Genomic DNA, 13835 nt, shown 5'->3' on the forward strand with positions numbered 1-13835 from the left:
GCCAAACCAACACATTCGCCAAACTAACACATACGTCAAGCGAACACATTCGCCAATCCAACACATTCGCCAAACTAACACATGCGCCAAACTAACACATGCGCCAAACCAACATATTCACCAAACAAACACATCCACCAAAAGGGGTATTTCCGAAGGAAGAATTTCCTCCTCCCCATGGATGCCAACCTACAGGGATTGTCCGTGTTCTATCCTTTGAAATGCTGAACGTGAAAAATGGAACATGCTGCTTCCTTGCCTGTCTTTGGTATGGCTCAGCCGGAGTTCAAACCACCGACTTCTAAGACCATTACGCCACAGAGTTTGGTTTAGCTTTCTCGCAGCAGCAGGGATATGAAATAAATAAAAATTAGTCGTCTCAGGTTGTCAAAATATTTATTCAGGTTTTTGAAGCCAATGAGGAAAAACCAAAATTACATTTGTGAAAAGGACAATGCTAGGTTAATGGATTGCAGGAATAGCGGTGTGGACCTGGCTGTAGATCGACAGTAAAAAAGGCAACAATACCAAGCATATCATGGTGAAAGAAATGTTGGATTGAACAACAGGAAAGATTGTCTTCATAGTTTGGCTTCATCGCTTTACCTCCAAGTCACTTACGAGTCACTCATAATTGACCTAATTTGCATTAAACTCAATCCAAACCAACGTATCCTCTTCGAAACATCTCCCTTCCATACGTAACCCATTTCTTCATTACTTCCTCCATCTTATGATGTCTTCCCTTTCTACCCTCTCAATATTCCACTCATAGACCCCTTCCCTCAATGCATTTACAATTGCTCCATATGCTGCAGAGTAAGGCGAGTTGAGTAATAAAGGTGCGAGTTGAGTAATAAAGGTGCAAATACGACGTGCCCAGGTGAACTTCTCCATGGGTTTCTGAGCGTGATGTGCAGCCTCACATGGTGAAGTGACGCGTGTAGTCGTATTCGATGGTGGGAATAACCGCTTGAACAAACTTGAGAAATATGAGTAGATACCTGCATAAAAATGTCAAGGTCTACATAAATTCAGGCTTTATTTTGATACGAATACTTTTCTGTTCCAGGCGCATTTCAAGAAGGTCAAAATGACACTGCACAAGGTTTTAGCACGAGGGCAACATGTATTATTGCATCAGCTGATGAAATTAATACAGCTACATCTACCATAACGACATTTCAAAAGAAAGTTCTATAACGGCATCAAAGAGTTGATGCACCGGTGAGCTAAATGCACGCCAACAAAAACTCAGAGGGCCAATCACTCAAAATAAAGGCGAGCTCGGCATGAAGGATGCAGAGCCAAATTAACAAATAAATGTTCAATTATAACCAGATCGAGGAGAGAAAAATATAAACATTCCGTCTATGATGCTGAAAAAAAGGGGGACTGCCATGATCACGATCACGTACCTTTCATACTGTTAGGCAAACACCAGATCAGTCGACAAATCAGACCCTCAAGAATCAAGTGCTTATTACAAAAATAATTGTGACATCATCGAGTTATTGAATACCATTTCTGTTATTGGCATGTTGCAAGTTCTTGCACTGTTGCTTGCAATTTTCTGTACTAAGTACGCAGCCTTTAAGTCGACTGGTGGAAATGTTCTGTGCAAGAAACTGGCGACAAATGCAATATGTAAAAAAGGTCAATCCTTCAGTGGTATCACAGAAGGAGTTGCACACAAAGTCTCAGCCGAGTGGCTTGAGCACATTTCCTCTCGATAGGATGTGAAGCTTGATGTCGGTGTTCTCAAACAGGCCACGGAGGTAGGCCTTGTTCTTTGGCCTGTTTAAGAACACCCATTTTTCGGTCACCCTTGTGCTCAAAGACATCCAGCTGTCATGTCATACTCTGTAAAAACAACCAGCGAGTCAAACAAGTACTGTACATCTTTGTGTACTGTACATCTTTATATGTACCTTCTTGAATCAGATTTGGCAGGTTTGCAAGGCCCAACTCCATGAAGACATCAATGCATTTGGATAAAGGCACGGAATATAACTGCCTTTTATTTAAGGTTTGCTTTGCGTTGCTTTCTCGTCTGAGGTGGCAGTTTAACAGCACAGTGATCACACACCAATTGTGTGCTGTTTTACCCTTGTTGTGCACCATATTGTGGATTGTCCTCTAACATCACTTCCTTGCAAACTTGGAGTCTAAAGGCCATAAAACTTAGGCCCTAAATCCTATAAGGCCCAAAAATTAGCCACACGAAGGTCCCAAACATACATGATATATACCGAAGTTATTTATGCGACCTTATTTACTTCAGCTACATCTCCACTGATAACATGATTACAAATATGGAATATATATATATATTATATATATATGTACATACACTGTATATCTAAAATTTCCAATACAGAGGATACATATGAACACCCAACTCTCCTCCACCCTCGGCAACAGTCTCGATGATCTTCTTCATCACCTCAGCATGTCTAAAAAAAGTAAAAATGTAAAAATATTTTTGAAGTTCACAAAGTGTACAATCCAAGGCACTAGGGAGCGAGCAAGCAAGATTAATGAGGCACTAGGGAACTTAGCTCTTACACGAGCCTCGACTTTGTATACCAAAAAAAAAAAAGAGCGTTACAAGATCAATGAGCGCCAGCCAAAGAAAAGTCAACAAAAAGGGACATTTCAGAGTGAGACAAGATCATGTCGCGTCATCACAGCATTATTTTTTTCATGTGTCTGTGATGTGAAATAACCAGACTAGGTGGCGTAATGGTTAGAGCGTCCGCTCTGATTCTGGGAGGTCGACGGTTCTCACCCTGGCCGAGTCATACCAAACGCTTTACTTTAAAAGTGGTACATGCTGCTTCCTTGCTTGACGGACATCATTTGAAAAAGAAAAAGGAAGGACAAACAATAGGTTGGCAGCCATTGTACAGGGTTTGCCTGCTGTACCATGAGCATTTTTGAATGGCTTATTTACCAAATATATTGATGCTATATAAATGCTGTGGCCTGTGGGTCACTGCTACCTTGGCCACCGAAGGTGGACGGAGGTTATTTTTTCACACTGTCTGTCTGTCTGTCTGTGAGCAGGATATCTCAAAGTTATGGGCAGATTCGGACAAAACTTAGTGGACAGGTTGGGTGTATGACGAATGTATTAGATTTTGATGAATATCTGGATTTGGACACATTCATTTTTAACGGCTTAGCCAGTTGGGCAATACCGTCTGGAACAGCATTTGTATGTATGTATGTCCCTCACAAACATCCACCAATCAGAGCTGAGGCTCTGGTCACATGACAGGGGGACAGCAGTTCTTCCACTCAACAGATCCCAGCCCGGCTACATCGTTATTTTGATCAGTCTTGTTTATTTTTAAAGTGAGTTTTCACCATTGAGAGACGGGTACAAAAACGATACATATAGCAGCACGATATCTCAAAAAGTTATGGACGTTTTATGACAAAGAACAAGCAAGTTGATTCGATTTTGGTTAAGGTCTGGATGCAGATCTGGCCTATCAGTGAGATACAAAACGTAAACTGTTTAACCCGCCTGAGGTATACGCTCTACCATGTGCCATTCTAGTTATGCATGTAGCCATTCCTTGAAATCGTCAATTTGACACTCCATACTGCTCACCCACTTCTGTCCCATTACAAAAAAAACCTCTAGTAAAAATATGGCATGAAATGAAGACATTGAATGAACCAAGGTAACTATATTTTCTGCCCGTATTATTTGGCTGACCTGCAGGGATGCACAGAACACATGGGTGGTGGTGGAAGGTGAGGATGTGCCTCAACTGTAACAGTCTTTTTGACATGGTCTTGGCTGATGTCTTCGTACATCTGTTCCACAGTAAGAGGTCTTCGTTGCTGCCCACAAACAAACACCCCAAGGCTTGTGTTGCATTAAACTATGCTGACACTCACCACATTCACACACACCTTAAATTACGAGTCCAAGTTGCAATTTTCCCAAGCGGTGAGAGTCAAGGGTTGACTGCAGTTATCCTTTTCACCTCATCATAGCCGAACAGCCAGAGGCGCGGAGTCTGGTAGTACTTGTCATAAGTGATGTGCAGATCATAAGTTCTGGTTTGTAAGATTCCATCGTCCTCGGGTCCTTGAGCTCCGACCTCACCACTCGCGATCATCGCAGCCTGTTCCCTTTGTAATGTCTCGACATTCAAAACTGCCTGTGAACGATTATCAGAAATAAAACAGAGATTGACCTTTACCGAAACATACATAGGTTACACAGCACAGTACAACCTGGCCAAATAGAATGAGCGTGCAGCTTTGTGGACATTTCTCCTAAGATGGTTATCCTTAATGAGACATCCTATGAATCGGTGCAGATCTGCCATCCATGCACCACAAAAAAAATACAGAAGCATTTCACGCATTTCACTCAAAGACCTCGTTTGAAACACCGATTAAAGCCAATATTGGCAGATGGTCTGAGTATCCTGGGATTCTGGAATCTCCAACTGCAACACAAGTTAGTTTATATGAGCGGCATCGGTTTAGGCATGGAATATTTAACAGGGAAAGAATGAGGAGCAGTTAACTGCATCTCATATCCCAAGACTTGGCCAGAAGCATTTGGTTTGTAAGTAAAAGCTTGTAGGTCTCCGTAACGAAGCACATTAGAGCCTCAATCAGAGTCAAATCAAATGAATGATGCAATAACTGGCAGTATGGCCGAGACAGAGGTACGCACACTCACCTCTAAGCTATTGAGCCTGGGTTTGAATCTCGGCCCAGCTATAAACTGTCTTCTTGGTGTTTAACAGGCATGGCGATTCAATGTGTGCCGTCCCTCGGATGGACGTTAAACTGGGCGTCCCGTCTGCCAGAATTCGTTAGTGGACATTACAGATTCGACGGTGTCCTTCGCGCAGAGTAGACAAGCTATCGCCGAAACCCTGAACAAATTCCAAATTCCTGACCTAACCAGCAGGGGGAACTGCATCAGCTACACCCTCAGTGAATTATGCTACTCCACAGACTTGTGCTGGATACAAAAGAAGAAGAGGAATGATGCAATCATTCGGCTGCTACACCAAAATGTATTCCTCTTATAATATAAGGCACTGATGACAGTCAACATGAGGAATCTTACATCATCTTCTGCTTCCAGCATTCCACTTTCTTCAAATTCTGAAAACAAACACCAAAATAAATAATTAATAAACGAAATTACAATCTCAACATGCCTCATCATAATCACATTACAAAAAAAGGTGCAAAAACGGATCCCCTCAACTATAGACCAATGAGCTTACTTCCAATCATCAGCAAGGTCATGGAATCTATCATCAGAGTTGACGGATTCAGACCGAGTCACTCTACCTTAGACATGCTGCTTCGACTCTCCCAACAATGGATGGAGGCCTTCAATATCAGACATGATGTCAAGGCAGTCTTTCTTGACATATCTCGAGCTTTTGATAGTCTGGCATCTTGCCTTACTCTCCAAATTGTCTGCCTACGGAATCCAAGGCCAACACCACTCTTGGATTACTGACTTCCTCCCCTCTCCTAGCCAACATGGGGCTCTCAACAGAACCCTTTCTTCTCCTCTCCCTGTCGAGACTGGATTAACCCAAGGCAGTGTTCTCAGCCTCATCTTATTCCTAATCTTCATCAACGATCTCTCTGACCTATCTCTCTGACCTGTCTCTCTGATCTGTCTCTCTGATCTGTCTCTGTCTCTGTCTCTCTCTCTCTCTCTCTCTCCCCCTGCTGGCCATTCGTGTGTTGGGCGTGGCAAAATGGCGGTTGTGCAGTTCGGGAAGGTGTGAGTTGCTCTGGCTGTCGAGTGTTCCGGCTGTTTTCCCTCATTAGTCAAGCTTTCCCATGACCCCCCTGTTGTTCTCATATCATTACTTCATTAGTATTCGTGTTTCCTCCCCTGTGCTAGAACCTTTCCCCTGTATTATCTTTTCCCTCCCTTCCCTTCCTTGAGACGAGAGAGAGACAGAGCGCATGCAGTGGGTGATGGTAAGTGAGTTCGTTGCTTTCCATTGCATCCGCATGTTCTTATCGCTGCGTGTAAAGTGACGAGAACTGTTCTTTTGAATTAATTACTTTCTCACTTTGCCGTCGCTATACTTATCACGGCCCAGGCCGGCATGACGAGCGTCCGTCCTCGCAGTACTGCGTTCGGATCGTTAAGCAGGAAGCATGGCCTCACATGCGTCCCTCCAGCTCATGTTGCGGTCGAAGCGATTATTATCGCCGTCGGTGAAATTATTAGAACTGAAAATGTCCTTGCAGCTTCAAGAATGAACAAGAAAGTTGTTGTTTTCGTGTTACAACAAGCTATGGTTGCGAGTGTTGTGGAATCAGGTTTATCCGTCGAGCTCGATACTTTCATCCCAGTTTCACCATTTGATTCGCCATCAGTAAAAGTTCTGGTTTCCAACATTCCTCCATTTTTGGAGGACGAAAAAGTCGAGGTTGCTCTTCGTAATTTCGGCACAGTCGTGTCCCGCAATTCAATGGTTCCCTTACGGTGCCGTGACGATCGTTATAAACACGTTTATTCCTTTAGACGTCAATTATTTATGATTTTGAACGAAAACCGTCGTGACCTTGATGTTAAATTCACGATAAAGCATGATAACTACAATTATCAAATGTATGCAACAACAGAGGTGTTGACGTTGTTACGTGGTCCCCTCGGTGAATACCTGGTCTCGGTGACCCCCGGACCGTGAGAGGAACTCCGCCAGCAAGCTGTATTATATATGCGCTTTCGCCACGCAATCCATATGAATTTCACCCAGGAGACAACTGATGTTCAAGGATATATTTCCAATGGTAATGATACCATACAATTTCAATGACACAACCACGGAGATTTTCCCCGAGCAATCAACAATACACAACCATCAACAATTCCCAATTCACAAACACTTCCCTATGAGTAAGATGGCCATCTTATATATGTGTGTCCCGGTGAGTACTCACAACCCCCTTTCGGTCTCTGCTCCTCACAATGTCTCTGGGCCCCTCCTGACCAAGATACTGGTCGGCGTCGCCGCACTCGGGCGGTTGAACGAACCCCGGGTGGACGTTTCTCCACCGGGCAGGTATCGTACCAGGCACCGTGGCTGCAGCCCCTCGTGGCCGCGGGTACGGTAGAGCAAGCCAAACCCCACGCCGCTTGCAAGGCGCGTTAGGCCCCAACGTGCGACCCGCACGCGTCTGTTTAGACGGTGCCGCGAATGATGCCAGACGCGGGGTCGATGCACGGCCCCACGTCAACTTGACGTCTCCACCGGGCAGGTACACGTCCCGGTAATTCCTCTCGCCAGACAGGCTTCGGAACGCCGCTTTTCCACGCAGCGCAAGGTCGATCCCACCTTTTGTCGGAGCGGGGCGAGGAAGAAGAATCCTCGTCCTTTTTTCCTCGTGTCTTTTCCCCTTCCGTTTCCGGTCACTTCCGTTTCCGGCCACTCTTTCAGAAGGGCTCCTGACCCTCCAACCACAACAACTACACAACAACTTAATATACTACACACGGATAAGCAAAGACCTGAATGGTAATTCACATACATTCACATAAATATGTAACACTCCCCCCCTTCAAGAAAGAAAGTTTGAACCCAGCGAAAACTTTCTTTGCCGGCCAATTTGGAGAAACCAACCAGATAACTCAACCCCCCCCCCCCCCCCCCCCCTCCAGATTAACTCAATCTGGACAAAGCGTCCGCCACGACATTGTCCCGGCCCCGTACATGTTCAATTTCCAAGTTGAACCCCTGCAAAGCCAAACTCCATCTCATCAACCTCTGATTTTTATTTTTCATTCTTTGAATGAAGGTTAAGGGGTTGTGATCCGTAAAGACCTTTATGGGAAAGGACGTGATTCCTAAATACACCTCATAATGTTGAAGCCCTAGCAGGAGAGCCAGGTCTCTTTCTCCACGGTGGCATAATTTGCCTGATGTTTATTGAACTTTTTGGAGTAGTAGCACACGGGGTGGTCCACCCCATCCTCATCTTCCTGTAACAAGACCGCTCCAGCCCCCACATCGCTTGCATCTACGGCCAACTTGAAAGGTGCCTGAAAGTCCGGAGCGGTTAGGACCGGAGAGCTCATTAGTATCGCTTTGACATGGGCAAAGGCCACCTGACATTTGCCATCCCAAACGAATGGGGTCTCCTTTCTCAACAAACTCGTTAAAGGGGCTACCACATCCGAAAAATTCTTACAGAACCGCCGGTACCACCCCGCCATACCTAAGAATCTCATCAGCTCTTTCTTCCCCTTTGGGACTTGGAAGCGATCGATAGCTTCTACCTTGGCGGTCACTGGTTGTACTTGACCCTGCCCTACTACATGGCCGAGGAACACTACCTGTGCTCTTACAAATTCACTCTTGGCTAAGTTGATGGTCAGACCTGCCTCGGACATCGTCTGAAAAAATGCATGGATTTGCTTAATATGGTCTTCCATGGTCATGGTGTGGATGATTACATCATCCAGATATGCCTCCACCCCCTCCAGGTCTGCAATGAGCCTATTAATCAGTCGTTGAAATGTCGCCGGCCCGTTCTTCAACCCAAAAGGGAGGACCTTGTACTGATATAACCCATTCGGAGTGACCAAAGCTGAGATTTCTTTGGCTCTATCGGTAAGAGGGATCTGCCAATACCCTTTCAGCAAGTCAAATTTGGTAACAAATTTAGCTGGGCCTATTCGATCAATACAGTCGTCAATCCTCGGGAGCGGATAGGAGTCGGTCTTGGTCACTGCATTCACCCGTTTTAAATCCGTACAACACCGGAAGCTGCCATCGGGTTTCGGAACCAACACACATGGGGAGCTCCATTCACTGTTGCTTGGTTCGATGATGTCATTGTCCAACATATATTGCATCTCCTTCCGAAGGTACTCCATCTTCACCGGGTTCATCCGATAGGGGTGTTGTTTCACTGGAGTGGCCTCCCCCACCTCGATATCATGATATACTAAGTCCGTACGACCAGGTACATCTGTGAACAAATGTTTAAATTCGAACATTAGGCTGGACAGTTGTCCTTGCTGTTCCCTTGTTAAATGACCTAACTTCTCATCCAAATGATTCAACACTTCGGTGTTCGTCAATTTGGGGCAGGCCTGGTCATCCAAGTTATCAAACTTCACACCGGCGTTTCCGTCCATTGTCACCAGTACGACCGGTGAGACAGGAACTACGTCTTCCACCGGTTCCCTCTCATGATATTTCTTCAGTCGGTTGACATGACACAACTGTCGCTTTTTTCGTCGGTCGGGAGTGGTCACCACGTAGTCTGTCTCATTCACCCTCTCCTCCACTGCATAAGGACCGAAATATCTAGCCTGGAGGGGCTGACCTGGAACGGGCAGCAATACTAACACCCGGTCCTGAGGACTGAAATTCCTTATCTGCGAGGTCTTGTCATGTCTCTCCTTCATTTTCCCCTGGGCCCTTCTCAAGTTCCGTCGTGCCACCTCACACGCCTTTGCCAATCGGTTTTTTACTGTGGACACATACTCCACCATCGGTGTCCGGGACTCCTGTAGTAACCACTGTTCTTTCACCAATTTCAACGGTCCCCGCACTGCGTGTCCAAACACCAGTTCAAACGGACTGAATCCCAAGGAATCCTGCACGGACTCCCTCGCCGCAAACAACAATAGGGGTATCCCTTCATCCCAATCCTTGGCACATTCAAAACAATACGTTCGGATCATATTCTTTAAAGTCTGGTGAAACCTTTCCAGGGCCCCTTGGCTCTCGGGATGGTAGGCGCTGGATCTTACTTGTTCCACCCCCAACAGGTGTACCACTTGCTGGAACAGTGTGGACATGAAATTGGTCCCCTGATCCGATTGAATGATCTTAGGTAGACCAACCCAAGTGAAAAATTTAATCAAGGCCTTTGCAATAACTGCCGCCGTTATTTTCCTCAGAGGCACTGCCTCGGGGAACCTGGTGGACGCACACATGATGGTCAGTAAGTATTGATGTCCAGCTTTGGTTTTGGGTAAAGGGCCCACACAGTCCACAATGACTCGGCTGAATGGCTCTTCAAAAGCTGGAATTGGCTTTAACGGGGCGGGTGGGATTTTTTGATTCGGCTTTCCCACCAGCTGACAAGAATGGCAGGACTTGCAGAACTCCGCCACATCCCGTCGCAGTCCCGGCCAGAAAAAATGTACCAATATCCTGTCACAGGTCTTGTTCACTCCCAGGTGCCCGGCCCAAGGGGTCTCATGTGCCAAACTCAAGATCTCCTTCCGGTACAGTGGTGGCACCACAATCTGATAGTGAACTTTCCACTCATCGTCTGCGGGCACCTCCGGGGGCCTCCATTTCCTCATTAGGGTTTCCCCCTTCATGAAATACCCCACAGGTATCTTCGTAGCCTCTTCTTCCGTAACGGCTTTCTCAATTAACCTCTGGATCTCCGAGTCTTCGTGTTGTTCTTCCACTAGTCTCCTTCGGACCAGCGCGGTTTGCTCCACTTCGTTCTCCGCGGTCTCCGACGGACACTCCACGTCCCCTTGCGTTCCAGACGCTACCATTTCTCGAAATTCCTGGGAATCCCTCCCCTGGTTATTTCCCTTTTTCGAGTTGTCTTCCCGTACCTCTAAGGGTTCCAACTCCCCCTCTCTTTCTTCCTCCTTCTCTTCCGCGTGCTTTCTACCCATAGCCCGAGTCACTGCACAGGATGGAAAGATACCCGGAATCTCCATCTCTAACCGAGTGGTGTTATTTTCCTTACTGGGCTTGTCCACCATTATTGGATTACCCGAAACTCGCCCCCCCGGCCAAATCATTCCCGATAATAAAAGAGATTCCCTCCACAGGAAGGGTGGCTTGTAAGCCTACGGTGACCGGCCCGGATACCAACTCAGAACTCAACTGGATGACATGAAGCGGAGCTTTAACATAGCCCCCGACCCCCTGTAAAAGCACACTAACCCCAGTTGCCGTCTTCTCCGACAATGGCAAAATGCCCTCCAGCATCAACGATTGGTGGGCTCCTGTGTCCCTCAATACCCTAACTGGCTTCTGGTTACTCGGGTCGCCATCCAGCGACACGAACCCCTCTGAAATGAAATGTTTGTAGCCCTCCTGAACAAGGTTCTCCCGGGACGCCGTACCTTTGACAGGGGAATCTTCCCCCAGCTCTGCTCTCCAAGAATGATTTCTCACACTTGCCAGTGCATTCGGAGTCGCACTAGACTGATTCCGTTCCGGGTTCTCCCTTTTTCGGAGGTAACATTGGGACATCAAGTGTCCAGTTTTATGGCAAAAAGCACAAGTAGGCCCGGGGGAGAACCTCGGGGTCGGCCTTGAGCCCCCCGAAAAATAAGTTTGTCTTGGGCCCGTAGCCCTCGGATTTCTAACCGTTGGGGTATCATAGTTGTCCCCATAATCATCTCGAGGCCGCCGCCATGTAAGGTCGTTCTCCGCACCGGGTGTTCCATAACTCCCCTGCTGAAGTCTAGGCGAGGAGTTAGGTTTGTGGACCCCTATTCGGTGGGTTAAGGCATAATCATCTGCCATGGTGGCTGCGTCCCACAACTTTGGTACTTTCTTTTCCTGCAGGTACACTTTGATGTCCTCGTGGACACACTGCTGGAATTCCTCCACCAGGATCAAGTCCCGCAATGTTTCGAAGTCTTTCCCGACTCCTTTTGACTCACACCACCGATCAAACATGTTTTCTTTCACTCTGGCAAACTCCACATGGGTCTCACTCTCCCTCTTCCTGGCATTCCTGAATTTTTGCCTGTAAGCTTCCGGAACCAACTCATAGGCTTTGAGGATGTGCTTCTTCAGTACCTCATAATCTGCACATTGGTCCATTGGTAGCGCCGAATAAATTTCCTGAGCTTTCCCCACCAGCACACTTTGCACGAGTATGGTCCAGGCCTCCTCCGGCCAGTTTAATTGTCGAGCCACTTTCTCAAAGTGTGGAAAAAATTTCGCGACTTCCTTTTCACTGAACGGTGGAACCAGCCTCACATGTCTGCCCACATCCCAGGTTTTCTGGTTAGGTGTCGACCCCGTCAGCAAGGGTGGTGCCTCTCCCCGTTCTCTCATTAACTCCAGCTCCTTGAATTTGATTTCTTGCTGAAGCTCCATGTCACGTTCCTTTAATTCCCTTTCCGCTTTTCTCTCCTCTGCTTCGAGGTCCCTTGCAGCTCTCCTCTCCTCTGCTTTTCTCCCTTCTAACCTTTCCTGGAGTTCTCGTTCCACTCTCCTTTCCTCTGCTTGTTTCTCTTCTCTCCTCGCTTCTGCTTTCCTTTCTTCTTCTGCTCTTTCCTTTTCTGCTTTCCTTTCTTCTTCTGCTAACCTTTCCTGGAGTTCTCGTTCCACTCTCCTTTCCTCTGCTTGTTTCTCTTCTCTCCTCGCTTCTGCTTTCCTTTCTTCTTCTGCTCTTTCCTTTTCTGCTTTCCTTTCTTCTTCTTTTAACCTTTCCTGGAGTTCTCGTTCCACTCTCCTTTCCTCTGCTTGCTTCTCTTCTCTCCTCTCTTCTGCTTTCCTTTCTTCTTCTGCTCTTTCCTTTTCTGCTTTCCTGTCTTCTTCTGCTCTTTCCTTTTCTGCTTTCCTTTCTTCTTCTTTAATCCGTTCCTGGCTCCGTAATTGCAACTCCAGTTTCCGGAGCTCAACGTCTTCTGGTTCTTCGGGTAGCCACTCCCAGGCTAACTCGTCCCATGTTCCTAATCCCACCATAGATTGTATCACCGTGGCCTGCAACTCTGCCTTCCTCAAATTAGTTCGGACCTCCAAGTTAAAATGTTTGGCCAATTTCAAGAGGTCCGACTTTAGCAACGCTCGGAACTGTGCCTCACTCGGGGTTACCCCAAAGTTCTGTGCCACAAACGCCATGGTGTCTATCGTTAACACCTGTTAACCTTCACCCAAGACTTTACCCCAATTTCTCAAAAAATTTACCAATTAATAATTAATTAATTAATTTTAATTAATAAAATATTATTATTTTATTATGTTATACAATTTTAGATCCCGGACGTAGACCCAATTGCGAAACCGCAAATCGTAATTTGGACGAGCCCCCAATTCTGTTACGTGGTCCCCTCGGTGAATACCTGGTCTCGGTGACCCCTGGACCGTGAGAGGAACTCCGCCAGCAAGCTGTATTATATATGCGCTTTCGCCACGCAATCCATATGAATTTCACCCAGGAGACAACTGATGTTCAAGGATATATTTCCAATGGTAATGATACCATACAATTTCAATGACACAACCACGGAGATTTTCCCCGAGCAATCAACAATACACAACCATCAACAATTCCCAATTCACAAACACTTCCCTATGAGTAAGATGGCCATCTTATATATGTGTGTCCCGGTGAGTACTCACAACCCCCTTTCGGTCTCTGCTCCTCACAATGTCTCTGGGCCCCTCCTGACCAAGATACTGGTTGGCGTCGCCGCACTCGGGCGGTTGAACGAACCCCGGGTGGACGTTTCTCCACCGGGCAGGTATCGTACCAGGCACCGTGGCTGCAGCCCCTCGTGGCCACGCGAAGCGGGTACGGTAGAGCAAGCCAAACCCCACGCCGCTTGCAAGGCGCGTTAGGCCCCAACGTGCGACCCGCACGCGTCTGTTTAGACGGTGCCGCGAACGATGCCAGACGCGGGGTCGATGCACGGCCCCACGTCAACTTGACGTCTCCACCGGGCAGGTACACGTCCCGGTAATTCCTCTCGCCAGACAGGCTTCGGAACGCCGCTTTTCCACGCAGCGCAAGGTCGATCCCACCTTTTGTCGGAGCGGGGCGAGGAAGAAGAATCCTCGTCCTTTTTTCCTCGTGTCTTTTCCCCTTCC

The 13835-nt window shown here is 47.0% G+C and overlaps 1 protein-coding gene across 4 annotated transcripts in view; it reads right to left on the reverse strand.

The window, feature by feature from the left end:
• Positions 1–379: 379 nt before the first annotated feature.
• Positions 380–13835, reverse strand: part of ATG3 (autophagy related 3) — a 62489-nt gene continuing 49033 nt past the window's right edge. For 2 of the 4 annotated variants that reach the window (XM_068113685.2, XM_068113686.2), the window contains 5 exons: positions 5111–5148; positions 4005–4181; positions 3731–3858; positions 2388–2456; positions 380–1004 (listed from right to left, as the gene is read on the reverse strand). In XM_068113685.2, the coding sequence (XP_067969786.1) occupies positions 923–1004; positions 2388–2456; positions 3731–3858; positions 4005–4181; positions 5111–5148 (494 nt within the window). In that variant the 3' untranslated portion in view covers positions 380–922. Of the gene's footprint in view, positions 1864–2353; positions 2457–3730; positions 3859–4004; positions 4182–5110; positions 5149–13835 lie in introns of all 4 variants that reach the window. The other 2 variants (XM_078776574.1, XM_068113687.2) reach the window with 1 other exon arrangement.

Source organism: Myxine glutinosa, chromosome 4 (assembly GCF_964187855.1).
Source record: "Myxine glutinosa chromosome 4, kmMyxGlut1.1, whole genome shotgun sequence".
In the NCBI taxonomy this organism is placed as follows: Eukaryota; Metazoa; Chordata; class Myxini; order Myxiniformes; family Myxinidae; genus Myxine; species Myxine glutinosa.